This window comes from Arachis hypogaea, chromosome 5, assembly GCF_003086295.3.
Source record: "Arachis hypogaea cultivar Tifrunner chromosome 5, arahy.Tifrunner.gnm2.J5K5, whole genome shotgun sequence".
NCBI lineage: Eukaryota > Viridiplantae > Streptophyta > Magnoliopsida > Fabales > Fabaceae > Arachis > Arachis hypogaea.
The window spans coordinates 39,694,997-39,710,147 of record NC_092040.1 but is presented as its reverse complement, the minus strand read 5'-3'; the positions used below and the strand labels follow the sequence as shown (position 1 = coordinate 39,710,147).

At 35.5% G+C, this 15,151-nt stretch overlaps 3 protein-coding genes across 13 annotated transcripts; 1 reads left to right on the top strand and 2 right to left on the bottom strand.

The window, feature by feature from the left end:
• The first annotated feature begins 1,151 nt into the window (after nucleotides 1-1,151).
• LOC112801374 (large ribosomal subunit protein uL30z) lies at nucleotides 1,152-3,476 on the top strand. Its single transcript, XM_025844065.3, has 6 exons — nucleotides 1,152-1,288; nucleotides 1,365-1,556; nucleotides 1,642-1,736; nucleotides 1,809-1,946; nucleotides 2,794-2,896; nucleotides 2,973-3,476. The coding sequence occupies exons 2-6, from the start codon at nucleotides 1,371-1,373 to the stop codon at nucleotides 3,186-3,188; spliced, it is 738 nt and encodes a 245-aa protein (XP_025699850.1). The 5' UTR covers nucleotides 1,152-1,288; nucleotides 1,365-1,370; the 3' UTR covers nucleotides 3,189-3,476.
• A 354-nt stretch (nucleotides 3,477-3,830) lies between these two features.
• Nucleotides 3,831-9,392, bottom strand: LOC112801373 (pentatricopeptide repeat-containing protein At3g18110, chloroplastic). The gene is made up of 4 exons (XM_025844063.3): nucleotides 5,291-9,392; nucleotides 4,964-5,164; nucleotides 4,724-4,814; nucleotides 3,831-4,541 (listed from the first exon to the last, which is right to left on the bottom strand). Exons 1-4 carry the CDS (start codon nucleotides 8,926-8,928, stop codon nucleotides 3,942-3,944), a joined length of 4,530 nt encoding a protein of 1,509 aa, XP_025699848.1. The 5' UTR covers nucleotides 8,929-9,392; the 3' UTR covers nucleotides 3,831-3,941.
• A 146-nt stretch (nucleotides 9,393-9,538) lies between these two features.
• On the bottom strand, nucleotides 9,539-13,502 carry LOC112801372 (protein PLANT CADMIUM RESISTANCE 10). 11 transcript variants are annotated; one of them, XM_072237191.1, is made up of 6 exons: nucleotides 13,085-13,500; nucleotides 12,050-12,126; nucleotides 11,886-11,916; nucleotides 11,416-11,603; nucleotides 10,669-10,895; nucleotides 9,539-10,043 (listed from the first exon to the last, which is right to left on the bottom strand). In XM_072237191.1, the coding sequence occupies exons 4-6, from the start codon at nucleotides 11,594-11,596 to the stop codon at nucleotides 9,936-9,938; spliced, it is 516 nt and encodes a 171-aa protein (XP_072093292.1). In that variant the 5' UTR covers nucleotides 11,597-11,603; nucleotides 11,886-11,916; nucleotides 12,050-12,126; nucleotides 13,085-13,500; the 3' UTR covers nucleotides 9,539-9,935. The 11 variants fall into 11 exon arrangements, with proteins under 11 accessions (XP_072093292.1, XP_025699846.1, XP_072093289.1 ...); XM_025844061.3 differs by having other exon boundaries at nucleotides 9,539-10,047; nucleotides 13,085-13,465; XM_072237188.1 differs by having other exon boundaries at nucleotides 9,539-10,047; nucleotides 11,886-11,949; nucleotides 13,085-13,456.
• Nucleotides 13,503-15,151: the final 1,649 nt, after the last annotated feature.

Below are 15,151 nucleotides of genomic sequence, written 5' to 3'. Positions count from 1 at the left end.
CGTGCCGGATCGTCCCCCATGAGCAGAGTATTCCGTTCAGGTCTTCTTAGGAGAGAATCTCGGTCGTTTTCTCTGAGATTTTGTGGGGTAGGGGGGAGGAATAAGGAGTTCGAATGTGGGTGATTCGAACTCCTTATATAGCCGAATCAATGGTAATTCGAACCACCTTGGTTCGATTTATGAAGGATCTCTCCAAGGGTAATTCGAACCAACTTGGTTCGAATTATATGCAAGGCACAATTGGCTGTAGTTCGAACTAGCCTAGTTCGAATTACGTGGAAGTTGAAGTTCGAACCACCTTGGTTCGAATTACATTGAAATCTCCAATCCTAATTCGAACCACCCTGGTTCGATTTACTCTAATACCTAGTTCGAACCAACCTGGTTCGAATTATATAAAAATACGATCTGGCTTATTGCTGAAACGATTTTTGCTTTGGCGTATTTACGTTATTTTTTCACTCAATTGGCTTAATATAGTGTTTTACCCCAAATACTATCACAATGTGTAATAGTTAAAGATAATATATAAACAATTATGTATGTTTTTAGAAACAGTTAAATTATCGTGTAAAGATATTAAAAAATTTATTTTTCCGTTTCAAAATTTTTTATGTTTTTTTTTAATATCTTTAAATGCTTTGAAATAGTAAAAAGGATTAAAGTTATTTTGACAAAATACAATAGTTTAAATTTAATTATATTGTTATTTTTATTATGTAAGAAATATTTTATTCAAATATAATAGTATATATGTAAAAGATGAATTCCTCTTTTTCTTTGAATTGCAGAAGTTAAATATCTCTAATTTAATTTAATTAATTTTTATAAAAAAAGTGAATTAGAATAATGCTATTTGCACATTAATTAGATTTGTTACATACAAAGTATAAATTGTTACAATAATACTATAATTATTTTTTAAATTGAAAAAAGAGATCTATTTTAAAATTGTATAACTTATAAGTACACAAATTTACTACTAGTTTATACATATACAAAGTTCACTTTTTCAAACTTCATTAATGTTAAGTCTAATTTCAGAAATTTTACACAATTCACTATTAAAATTTTGAATCACCCAAATAATTTGATTTGGAAGAATAAATCATGAGTGTTTAATTGATAGACATCCATATTACAACGTATATTTGATATCTTATAAAAAAAAATACACTAGTAAATTATTTTGAAAGGGCTAGGTATATATGTATGGTCTCAACAGAATTGACGTTAATCACATGCCCTAAATTTCAACCCTCTCTCTGCTACTATACCTTCTTCGCCGGTAACTCTCTCTCTCTCTCTCTCTCTCTCTCTCTCTCTGCTCTAATTTCTAAGCTGCAAGGTTTGTATGCAAATAGGAGAACATGGCAGAAGAGGAATCAAAAGCATTGAACTTCATACCAGAGGTTATACTCAAGAAGCGAAAAAGCAACGAAGCATGGGCTCTCAGGAAAAAGGCTCAGTTAGAGCGCTCCAACTTCCAATCTAACAAGAGCAAGGACGCTACCATCAAAAAGCCCGAGGATTTCGTTATTCAATATCGCAACATGGTAACTCCTGTCTCTCTCTGTCTCTGCCAGAACTTGATTCATTCTATTTCTGAGTTGCGTGCTTTGTTGCTATATTCATGTGTAGGAGCTGGACCTTATTAGAGTGAAGCGCAGAGTAAAGAGGAAACTTCCACACCTCAACTCAGACTCCAAGTCCTTACTTGTCATTCGGATTCACGGGTCTGTACCTCTCTCTGTCTCTCCTTTTTGGTTATGTGAATACGACTTATCAAGTGTTTGTATCATTTTTAGGAAAAACGATATGCATCCGAAAACAAGAAAGAATTTGTACAGCTTGGGGTTGAGAAGAGTATTCAGTGCTGTCTTTTTGAAGCCATCAGATGGAGTGTTGGCCAAGTTGCAGAGGGTGGAACCATTTGTTACCTATGGGTAAGACCAACATTTTTTTTAATTTGTTTTATAACTAGTTAACTATAAATATTTGTTATGAGGTGATTATGTTTTTTAGCTTTCAATGGCAGGGTAGCTTTATGGGGCTTCCATAAAATTTGAAGTTGGTTTCGTTTTTAGCTATGGAGTTGTATAGAATTAGGAGTGTGTTTTGTGTTGGTACTGGATTATTAGATTTGGAATTATCACTTCAAGTTAACTGCAGTTGGTTGTATTGTATCTTCCATCCTGGGGCTGAAATATTTACTATTGTATTATTGTATAATATATAGTTTAGTATGTCTTGATATGAATAGAATTTTTTGCTTCAATTGTAGGCATAGCAAGGTCAAATGAGTTACTTGATAACTTATATACGACTATACATTATTTGGTGTTTCATATCTATTTGGTAGTTGCTTTTTTATGTTGAAGATATTTTGTAATGAAGATTTTAACTATTATTATTCTACATCAGTTTTAGTTAATTATAAATTTATAAGTTGTTCTACTTTAACTTTAGACTTGAGAGCATGTAACTAAGCTTCATTGCTTGTGAGTGAACCTAAGATGCTCATGAGAGTCAGGACCACGTTATGTAAATAAAACTAGAGAAAGTTGATATGATGAATTTGATTGAAATTTCCATATGGGTGTTTTATGTATTATTGATGTTAGATTGTTAGTTGGGCTTATCTGTGTTGGAGGAGAATATATCTTTAAATAATGGCTTAGTGTTTAGTTATATTACGTTGCATGAGGCCTGAGGGTATAGACTCGTAAGTAATGGTTTAGCGGATGATGTTAAAATTATTCTTGATTTCTTGAAAATCTGTTTCTTTTGTAGATACCCAAATCTTAAGAGCATAAAGGAGCTAATCTACAAGAAGGGGCACATGAAAATAGAGAAGCGGAAAGTTCCGTTGACAGATAATAACATTATTGAGCAGGTAATATATGGTGTTCCTGGTTTAACTGTGATTTCCCCCTTAACTGTATTTGCGATTCATATTCTTTTATTTGTAGGAATTAGGGAAGTATGGTATTGTATGCATAGAAGACATGGTGCATCAGATCTATAATGTTGGTCCACACTTTAAAGAAGTTATTCGACTTATGTGGCCCTTTGAACTCAACAAACCAGTAGGAGGGTTGACAGGATCAAAAACCCTTTTCAAGGATGGTGGAGACTCTGGAAATCGGGAGGATCTCATCAACGAATTAGTCTCTAAAATGAATTAACCTCGCTCATATATATTGTATCAAAATTTTGATCTTGTTTGTGATGCCCCCCCAAATCTTGGCTTCAAGGAACTCATTTTCTAGTTACTATTGATATTGATGTTCTTTAGACAAATTAAGTTGTTACTCTCTTTTCTTTTTCTTTGTGTGTTTCGATTACCAATTTTTTCCGTCTGAAGTGTTTCAATTTTAGAGAAGTAATGTATTACCGATGATATTTCAGTGTATTACGACAAATAGATATGAGCAAATGTAGAATTCATATTTAATGAAAAATGCCATTAGATATGCTGCTTCCCTCCTATCTTTTCTTTGTTCCTTATCAGATTTGCAAACTTAAATTTAACGAAGTTCTCCGAGACCTTAGGCGAACTACATGAAATTGTTATACTTCGTCTTATACAATCCACCAGATTCACACAGAAAAATTAGTTATAAGCCTTTAAAGTTTAATATAATCATACAATAACAGACATATATAGTTCACAACTTAAGTAACACTAATGGATTCAGTTTTCTAGGGATTAATTTAGAATCTAACAGGAGAACAAGCTTGTGTTAATGTGGTGAAGCATTAAGGTTCATGAACTATATATGTGGCTTCAAATTAGGTAATGAATTAGAAATAAAATAAGCTTGGAATGCTCATCTAAATTTTTATTATTATTAATTGCTATTAATATTTTCAGTTAGTGTTGATGTTAGCTAAATGGATATTTGTACAAGATTTAAGATTACAAGTAATGTTTGGCATTACATTGTTTGTTTTTCACTAATAGGAACGAAAGTTCTTTGTTTCCCAATTAAATTGGGTGTCAAAGCTTCCCTAATGTATTTCCTCTTTCTAATATGCTTAATCTTCTTAATCTTCTTCAACTTTTTGGGATCAACAATTTGCTTTGCTTTTAGTCTCTCTTTCTCCAATCTCTCTTTCTTTCCATCAGTATAAGCATGAATTGCTTTGTCTCTCTTGTCGTCCGGTAACAAGGCCAATCTGGAAAATTTCTTGGGACTCACTACTTCGAATCTTGAGGTAATGTCCTTGAATGCTGGAACAAGGCCGCGCCTTATGAAGCATCCTTCAATGAGCCGCATGGAGTTTAGATCGGGGAGACCCGGGGCATCTTTTAGCTCGAGATCCAAACAGAACGGCGAGTCTTTCAACCACATTCTTAGGGAGTGAGCCTTGGCCACAAGGACACCGTGTCTTGTCTTGCACGGAAGGAAAGGCGATCCCATTTCCCAAAGGCATGCCTTCAATGTGCTATTGAGTGATACCATGTTGTATTCTGCAGTTCCTGTTATAAGTACAACTGATTTCGGTGACTCTGGATCGCCTTGCAACGAGGCATCCTGCCATGATCATGAAATCGAAACGTCAAGGCAAGATACAAGACAACAAAGGAAACTAAGAATGATGAACATCTTTTTGTGATCACAACAGAAAAAACCATGTATTTAGGAATATGAACTTGTAAGAAAGTGAAAATTCATAGATCATTTAGAAAGCAACTTTGAAGGGAAACAGAATTCACCTGCATGTGGTCAAGCCATAAAGTAAGACCAACTAGAGCTGAACCAGCAGATAGTTTTCTAAAATCAGCTCCCCAGTCTCTATCCGCGACTCTGAATTCAATAGAAGCACACAATAAGTAACCTAATAGAGCTTGTAATACTAATCTAGTAAAAGATTACAATTAAGACATACACTTAACTCTCAAAAGTTTATAAATATATCACAGTTGAGAACAATGGAAATGACCTATGATACATACCGAAAGATATCATGGCAATAAATTCTTCTCTTGATTGCCAATTGGAAAACCCATGATGCAGTGGCCCGGAGTTCGAATGCCCACAACAGATCAACCAGAGCATTGACAAAGTTAAAAGCTGCATCGTCTTCAAGAGGTTCTAGTCTCTCCAGACATTGGTCCACCTCTGCAACACGTGACTCGGATTTTTCTCTTAGAAGCCTACAGAACAATTAGTATATATTAAGTTCTCAGCTATGACAAATCAATCTGTATGGCTTCCTCTAAAAGACTAGAATGAAAAACAAAACTTTTGAATGAAAAAACAGCAGAGAATATAACTAGCACCTGATTGGGAGATCAAATCCGGAAGCTTGGAGTGCATTTAAAAGATTAATGGCTTCATTTACTCCCTCGCACAAGCTCGCAGCTCTGATAAAGCATGTCCATATTCGATGGTCTGGTTCTATGGATGCTTCCTTCATCTCTGTGAGCTTCTCGATTCCAGCTTTATAATCTCCTTTTCTCAGATATGCATCAATAACAGAGCTGTAAGGTAGAGTATCAACAACCTGTCCAGATGTTGTCAAGTTTTTCAGGACTTTCTCCGCTTCTTCAGGCTGCCCCGATTGACCATAAGAAACCATAAGTAAATGCATGGTGGCAATAGTGGGCTCTATCCCAGCTTCTTTCATCATAGCCAGAAGACTTTCAGCCTTCCGATGATCCCCGGAAGTCCTATACATTTTCATCATTAAATGATAAAAAGAGCGGTCCATTTTATAACCATTCGATCGAAGCTCTTCAAAAAGTTCCTCTGCTTGTTCAACCAATTGTTGCTTACAAAATGCTGCTGTCAAGCTTCTGTATGTATCCGGCTTAGGTTCCACGCCAAGTCTTCTCATTTCATGCATCAGAGAGATACCTTCTTCTGCTCTATGGTCTCTGCAGTACATTATAATTAATGTATTATATGTTTCCTCATCTGGTTTAAGATCAGCATCTTGAATCTTTTGGTAGATTCTAGCCATGTTTTTAAAATCTTCAATTCCTAAATATAACTTCAATACAGAATTATAAATTTGAAGATCAGGCTTAAATCCTGCCTCTTCCATCTCACATAACATGGCTTCTACATCCCTTACTCTTTTGAACTTGCACATCAATCCAACCATAATTCTGTAGAGATGCATGGTCGGAAAATAACCAGCAGCTTTCATTCCATGGTACACTTTTTGCACCTCGAATAAGTTTCCAGCCTGTGCAAATGCTTCAAGCATCAAAAGAATAGAACTTTTACTCATCTTGAACCCCATGTCTTGCAGCTCCTGGATCACCACGTAAAGCTCATTCAGCCTCCGATCTACAATTAACGCTTGTAACAGACCATTTATGGAATCTACAGTTGGCGAAGGACCGTCTCTCATCAATGTATTGAATATAGCTCTAGCGCGCTCATAACAGCCACTTAATGCATAAGCATGAATTAAAGCATTCCAGACCTTTCTATCCACTTTTGAACATCTTTGCCTAATACTTCCCACTAAACTTTCTGCCTTTTGCCATAACTTTAACTTCCCATATGTTTGAATGATAACAATATAAAGAGACGTGTTATCAACTACACTACCTTTGTTTTCGACATGATACAACAAGTGGTGGGCTGTCTCGGGTAATCCAATTCTACAGTAGACAGATACCATACCTTGGTAGAGATATTCAGATGGCACAACACCTCTGAACCTCATGTCACAAAAAATCTGAGAAGCTACATCGAATAGTTCATTCTGCATGCATTCCTGAATCAGAGATTCATACATTGTACAACTTCTGAATAAACCCATTCCTCCTTTACTTCTGTACTCCTCCAAGGCCGCATCAAGCTTTTTAGCCTTGCAAAGTATAATGATGAGTGCTTCAGTGATCATTTGAGTATTGTCTGGAGCATGACCTCTCAAGAATTCAAGTAGTTCACATGCTTCTGAATATCTAGCAGATGAGCTATATGAACCCAAAATAGATAAAAAATTCTCATGATCTAATTCATAGCCATTGCTGATAGAAAGTTTCAACATTTTAGCAGCATCATCATAACACCCTGCATTAACAAGAACGGATGAAATAACTTGTGGACTCATGCCACTGATTTCTTCCATATCTCTAATAACTCTATCAACAACATCACACATATTTTCTCTCACAAGCACTTTTAGCATGACCTCATAGAGGCCATCATCTGGTGTAAAGCCTTCGCGAATCATTTCCTTATACAATGTCAAAGCCTTTTTAACCTCATTGAATCTAAGAAAGACATCCAACATAACTGAGTATGCTAGACAATCAGCTTTGATTCCTGACCGACGCATGCAATTAAATGTAGCTTCAGCCTCTACTTTTTTTCCAGCCTTTGCATAACCACAAATTAAAGCACTATATGTGTGCAAAGTAGGCTTAACTCCTGCATCCAACATCTCTGACATTACATTTGCAGCTTCGTCGATTTTATTTGCTTTTCCAAGTGAATCAATCAAAACAGTGTAGGTAACTGCATCAGGACTCCTACCAGAAGATTTCATGTCATTGTAAAGCTGCAGCGCCTGATCATGCTTCCCCTGCTTTCCATACATGTGTATAATAGTGTTGTATGTCATCTCATCCTTCCCGAACCCCACTTTTACCATTTCCTCATGAATATCCCTTACTTTTTCAACATTTCCCTCCTTTGAAAAAGCATACAACAGAGAATTATAAGTTACTGCATCAGGGAAAAACCCTTTAGATTCCAATTCTTTAAATAGTTGTTCAGCTTTCCTAGCAAACCCACATCTACCATATACCGAAATCATAGCATTATAAGTCCACAGGTCAGGTTGACAATGGTGGTTCTCCATATCCTTAAAAATCATAGTTGCCTCCTCCAAATTCGACTCCCTTGAGCAAGCACTAATAAGAGTATTATAAGTTATAATGTCTGGTCTAACACCAGACCTCCTAACCTCCTCTAAAAGCTGAAAAGCTAAATTAGGCACCATTGCACCAGATTTCATCCTGGCATTGATCAAAGTATTGAAACTCACCAGGTCCGGCTCGCACCCTCTTTTGCGCATTAAATCGAGCAGTTCCTTTACCTTGTTGAACCTGCCATTCCTGGCATAAACACCCATCATGGCATTGTACACTTGGACTGTATCCTCTATGGACGACTCAGCTCGAATGAAGATTTCAACCGCCAACTCTTCTTGATTAGCCTTTCCCAGCACAGCTAAGATAGTCGCAAGCATCCTCGCATTCGGCGAGTACCAGTGCCTCAAATTCAACCACTCATAGACCTCAAGAGCTCTTTGCCAGCTTGCTTGCCCAACCCATTTTACCACAAAGCAAAAATCCGTGGGCGTCATCTGAACTTTTCTATCATCCAACACATCAGCCACGTACTCCTCAGGCTTCAATGCAAGAATCCTATCAGTCAAGTATTTCACTCTCTCCCTCCAATCCTTTGCTCTCTTCAGTGCCAATTTGTTCATCTTTTTTACCCTATTCCTGCTAGGTCTCCCCAATGTTTCTTGCGCTTCATCGCTCACACCCAAAGGCTCACCAGAATCTGGTCTTTCGGGTCCCTCTACGTGACTTTCTTCCATGGGAGAAGCAACGGGTAACTGGGTCTGTGCAGAGGGGTAAAGCTCGGAGAGCTTCAAGTGGGGCCATCTAATTGAAGGTGATGCTCTGCTATATGTAAACTTGGCACTCTCAACAGTGACACAATCACTGTCATTGCAAGGATTGGGTTCTGAAGAGAAATCGGTATCATTATCAATGATAGTAGCAGCAGAAGAAGAAGAAGTTGAAGCTAGGTAAGGAACAGTCGCAGTGTGCCTTGAAGGAAGGTTGGAACAAGATGAAGACTTTTTTGAGTCTCTTCGGCGGGGAAGCGACGATGAGGAGGTTATGGGTGTAATGCTCAGCAGTGCCGAGCCCGACAAAGACATGTTCCGGCACGAACAACGTTTGGTGGATGCTAAAGGAAGAAAAGAGATTTGCTTGCTTTGCCGTGTAACATAGCCCTTTTGCGGCGCCGAAGTGTATGCGTTCGAGAAAGAAAGGGAGATAAGAATAAGGAAGGAATAAGAGACTGTTGGATTTTTAAGCAGTTTGTGCCTTTCTTTGTACCAACGAAGTGGATGGATAGATATTTTGCTCTGTGGGATTCAGCCCCGACCAATTAGAGAAGGCAAAAAGGTCCATCAATATCTATCTTATGAATTTACTTTTGAATTTGGAAAAGTACATGGAGACGGAAGTTCGAGTCTCCCATACCTCCACATAATCTTCACATATTCACTTAAAATTTAAGTTGTTCTTTGGTAAAAAAATGTCAGATATTCGTTAATTATTTTTATTCGATTTCCTCATGTACAATTAATAATAATTGGATGTTTAATTCATTAAGTATGCAAAATTATTCTAGTGTTAAAATTTATAAGATAATTTGAGATTGAAGTGTTTTTTTTTATATTGAGTTTACAATGTCGTTTATAGTGTCATTGCTTCTCTGCTTTTCTCGTTTAACTGTCATTAAAATGCAGTTAATAAGAGACCTTTTTGCGTTCATCAAATGGTGTAACTATGAAATGAGTTTACGTAGCAAATGATACACCCAATTGAGACTTGATTAATTACGCAGCTATACTTCTCTTGCTAAAGGAATTTGGAATAATCCCAACAGCAGGATCAAACAAAATGTAAAAGGTGACATAACTAGGTCCTAAACATACTCAAATATCATTTACAAGTGGGTATTTATTCTTCTAGTTTTCTGTAAGAGAATTGAAAAAGTACAACCGTGGCAATGCGATCATATGCATTATTGTAAGAAGACATGAACTTGTGTTCCGAGTTTGCAACATTTGAATCGCAGAGGGCGGAGGGCAGGGACATTACTGCTCGGAATCCGACTGCATTGTTTGTATAGGTGGGGCTGTCACTACAGCAAGCTTCATGTCGGTCGGTGCACTATCCCCAGATCTTTCGCGGATTTCACGGTACTCTTGACAGATGGCGCACAGATGACAGAAAAAATGGGTAACAAAATCCCCACAGGGTGCTTCCTTCATAAAATGAAAGAATACATTATAGCATTAGAAATTTTAGATTCAGCAATTCTTATAAAGATAATAACAATACATGATAGATTATGACAGAACAAACAGTTAAAAGGAATATGCTTCAGATGAAGAGGCCTATTCAAGGTACCCAGAGGAATTTAATGCAAACACCCCTGATTCTACACCGGAAGTTTTTCAACCAACTCATAGAAGTATGCTACTCCCTTTTGCGTTTATTACGCTTTAACTTTAGTTAATTGTTGAATTCATCGGCACTTGGAAGTACTTGATACTTGCTGTTTGTGAAAAATGGAGACCCGGGTATTTCTTCCTCTTTCCCTACTAACATATCTAAACAGTTCATTTATCCACTAGAAAATCTAAGTGCCTACAGTTTTGAGCTACAAAAATCCAAATTGATCAACCTGCAATTCAGAATTATTTATTAATATTTTACATAAATTTTAGCAAGCATTAACTTGACAAGCTGTGTATTGACTATGAGTGTAAAACTTGAATTAGAGACTTGAAGACTGAACAGTTTAAAAAGTGATCAAAAGTTTGAAACATAATAAAATGAAAAATCATGTTATAAGAGCTCAATTAAGTTTTCAATATCATTACCGGCAAATCAAACTTTGTCCTTAAGGTCTTGCGGTAGTGACAAGCATAGCACGAAACAAGGCATCCAGGTAGTGCCAAACACAATCCATCAGTTAAAAAGCAGCAGGCTGTATTAACCAAAGACCATAACAGAAAATGTGTAACACATGATCCCAGGAAGGTTCCAGAACCCAGAAACTCAGCATTCTTCCCAAAGAGAAAGCATGGACAAATAAACCCTATAAAGCCTGCACCCATTGTGACATAGAGAAAGTTAAATAACACTTGATACTGCACAATTTATATCATACTTTGAAAATGTGGATGTTTAACCAACAACTTTATTCAAATAGGCCATCTTGCTACTTAAGGGGTCTGATCTGATTCCTTTACCTATGTTTTCTGCCTTTTACGTCAAACACTTTAAAACAACGTTGGTTTTAAATATTGATAGCGTTTTTGAGAATTCAACAGACAAAGATAACAAAATAATGTAGATATACAATTGAATTCACTAACAGGATCCACCGAATGATGTCCATAATAAGGATTCAAATTCCAAATAACAAAGACAACAACAACAACAACAACAACAACAAAGCCTTATCCCACTATGTGAGGTCGGCTACATGAATCAAACGACACCATTGTGCTCTGTCATGTATCATGTCTACAATGATCAAATTTCCTTAAACATAATTAAGAGGCACCTTTTTAATAATCCCTTGCATTAAATAAGGGTGACAGGTTAAGGAAGTAGTAGCATACAGCTCTGCATATCATCGCAACAGGCACAGATTCCAGAAGACCACTGAGTCTGCATCTGGTTTGATCCATTGCTACTTGCTTGTTGTTCGCTGCTCTTCTGTGGTGTGAGATTCGCTGCCTCCGACTCCGATTGGCCCAAAGGTATGTAAGAAGGTGGCACATAACCATGCTGGTTCTTCATATTGTTTCTACAAGAAACAAGTACATAGTTTAAATTCTTCCTCAAACAAAGTTTATGGAACCCTAAGCATGAAGACTGAGAAACCATGCTTGCACTCATTCCATTAGGCATATCAAAAATGGAAAATTAAGAACACAACATTTACAAAAAGTAAAATAGAGCACACAATGTAGTTTAGTGATCATAATGTTAGCACAAAAATAACGAAACAACAATGCATGGACGAATTTTCATTATGATTCCAAATAATACACCAGAATCCGAATCAGATATGTGTTAAAAAAATGACCTGAATCGAAAGCAGAAACGCTGGAATCCAGCTGAGACCGAAGAATTGAATGTCAGAAAAAGCGCTTCAAAAATGGGGAACATACAAAACCAAAGGTAGGCTTATAGAGAACAAAATCCGCAAAGCTGAAATTGCATTAGGTTTCATGCGGAGAGCTATCTTACCTCGGGAATAAGGAATTGAAACGCTTTATTGAGTGGGGTCTCAAATCTCAATCTCGAGGGTGTCATTCCTAAAAAATCTACAATGAAAAATTGGCAAATTATTTTTATTTTTTGCTTTCTTGAGCGAAAATGAGGGAAGCTTGTCTGGAACTATAGTTGTCAGAACCGAACCGATAATCGAACTGGTCAAGCTACTGAATCACTAAGTCATTAGTTCAATCAATAAATTATTGGTTCAACCAGTTAATTTGGTTCCACATAAATAAAAAATATAAAATAATCAATAGAACCTATATAAACACGGACAAACAATAACACTATAAGCAGACTTAATAATTGGATTTGAATTTCAAACTTAAAAACTATGAATAGATCTTGAACCATATGTATAATATTTAGAACAATCAGGAACACACATTCACTTGAATATCCAACTATCTACTAACAACAGATTTCTTACCAGCTTCTTGGACCACCAACTTAAAATTTCATCAACAAAATTGCATAAAATGAACATAAAAAACCAGCAACTACATAAAACAAGTCAACCCTAAACAGCATCAATCAACCCTAAACAGTAACAATCATGAAAAAAACAGCCACAATCATGAAAACAACAACAAAAATCAACCATTAACCATTTAAACCTAATCACCTAAATCATGAATTGAACTAATAAGCAATTCGTTGTACTACTTTTGCTTTCAATGGTTTCCAATTTGGAAACTTGTTCTTCCTTTGCTTAATTTTGATGTATGCTTTTGTTTTGATTGCTAAGTTGATTAAATTTCTGTTTGATGATGCATCTTGCAGTAACAAAATTATACACTTTCGGCAATAATTGTTACAAAACCAGTGCTTTATGTAGAAATATATTTGTAGAAACAGAATCGGTTTTATCTTTGTTTTCTTCAACTAAAACTACGTTTTCTTTTGTGATACACTCACAAATTCAGATATGGTTATAGATTTTGCAGGAGAAGCACACTCACAAAATTAATAGAGAATAATTAAAAATAAATAAAAATAACTCACCTCAGGAGGGACGGAAGCTGAGGAAGATCCGCGTAGGATCTGAGCCGAGAGAGAGAGAGAGAGAGAGAGAGAGAGAGAGAGAGAGTGAAGCTGCTGCAGATCTGAGAGTGTTGTGTTTCGCTGTTTTGACGGCTTCGCTCAAACCACAAAGAAGGAATGGAGTGAAACAGTGAAGGCGAGGTGACGCAGTGAAGGCACAGGGACGACGCTACGCGTACGAAGGAGACACACGCAGACAGCAGTGAAGGCGCAGGAGCTGGCGGACGCAGACGAACCGGCGACCGTGCGGTGAGAGGAGAAGGTTGATGCGCCGCGTTCTCCCCTTTGGCCCGTTTCAGACTTTCAGAGTTAGAGAGTGGATTGGGGAGGGGGATCCTTAGCTGGGATTACGTTTGTTTTTTTAATTGAACCGGTCCGGATTTTTCAAACCTGCCAATTCACGTGGTTTTACAATTACTAGCATTTGACCCGTGCAAATGCCCGGGCTACCGAATTTATTTTTACCACAAAAAATTATTTATTTTGAATAATATTTTTAACTTTTTATTATATCAAAATATCGTAGATAGGTATAATTTTAAAATTTGAGTTTTTTTCATATTAATAAAATATTCTATCATACAAAGATTTTTAATGTTAATCTAAATATATATTAAGCACAAAATAAAAAAAATAGATGTATTATAGAATAATATTTTTTGTTCATAAAAGTAAACTAAATTACACTTAAGATTTAAAATTACATTTTCTTTTGTTAATTAAAATTATATTTCTGTTCATTTTTTCTTTTTTAAAACACTAATACTGAATTCGTTTACGTTACTTAACCATGACATTACGAAATTCTAATTAGAACCGTTAAAATGGGTTGGGTCCATTGGGATTGGCACTTTTAGAGTTCTTTAACGTACCTGGCTGCGAAATAAATGGACAAACCCATTTAGTTGTTTTTTTATTTTTTTATTCTTTTTTCCTATTTTTATTAATTTTTTAACAATTTTTTTCTTACCAATCTAATTCAAATATCTTTACTTCTAATAAAAAAAATAACTCAAATTCTAACATTATCTATTAAAGACAAAAAATTTGTTCGAAAATTAATTTTAGATTTTTAGTCCATAATATAATTTTTTTAAATAAAAAATTATCTATTTAGACAAAAAAAAATAAAAACTAAATTCGTTAGCCTGTTTTGTCCATTAAACTTTTTTTTAAATGGTCCAAACTCTCATCTTAAAAGTCTATACATACTTGTACATAAGTGTACACCTAGAAGTGTTAGTCTAATGATGAAAAGAGACTGGATTTTAATTTTTAAGCACACTTACAGAGAGAAAAATGTGTGTGCTAGTTAGCCAAAAGAAGTGTCACTAGAAAGTTAGGTTTCTATTTCATAGATAATTATCTTAAAGAAATCAAATATATGTTAGATGATGATTGTAGAGAGGCCTCCAGAGTCCGATTTATCTTTGATATGTAATCTTCAGCTGGACTTTTAGACTTTATTTTAATTACCAAAAAAAAAACAATAATAAGTGTTGCACCTAGCATCATTCTTCAGTTTAATTCAGTTTAATCGAATTTTTAATGGCACAACTCAAAAAAGGGAAGAAAAAAATTGAATTTTTGACGGGGAATCAAAATGTGAATATCCATAGCTCACTCAAAGATAATAAATCTAAGTCTTAAGGAACTGTTATTAACACTAATATGTTCTTTATAAGCATGGATGTGTGGACTCTATTTGAGCAAAGGATAAATATGTTTTCAAGAATTTGATTAACAAATGCGCTTGTTAAATTTGTTAAAGAAGCACTTGTTTATTGGAAGTCACTATTATTATCTACTTAGGCTCAGTTTGGATAAACAACTTAAATAAGTTCTTTTGAAAAAAGAGCTTAACGTATAAGGACTTTTATTAATAACAACTTATAAATAAGTTATTTTGTATTTAAATTTTTAATTATAAAAGTACTTATTTTAAAGTTGTAGCGTTTGAATAAATAACTCAAGAACTTGTTATAACTAATTATAAAAATAATAGCAAGTTATATAAAAATAAAATAA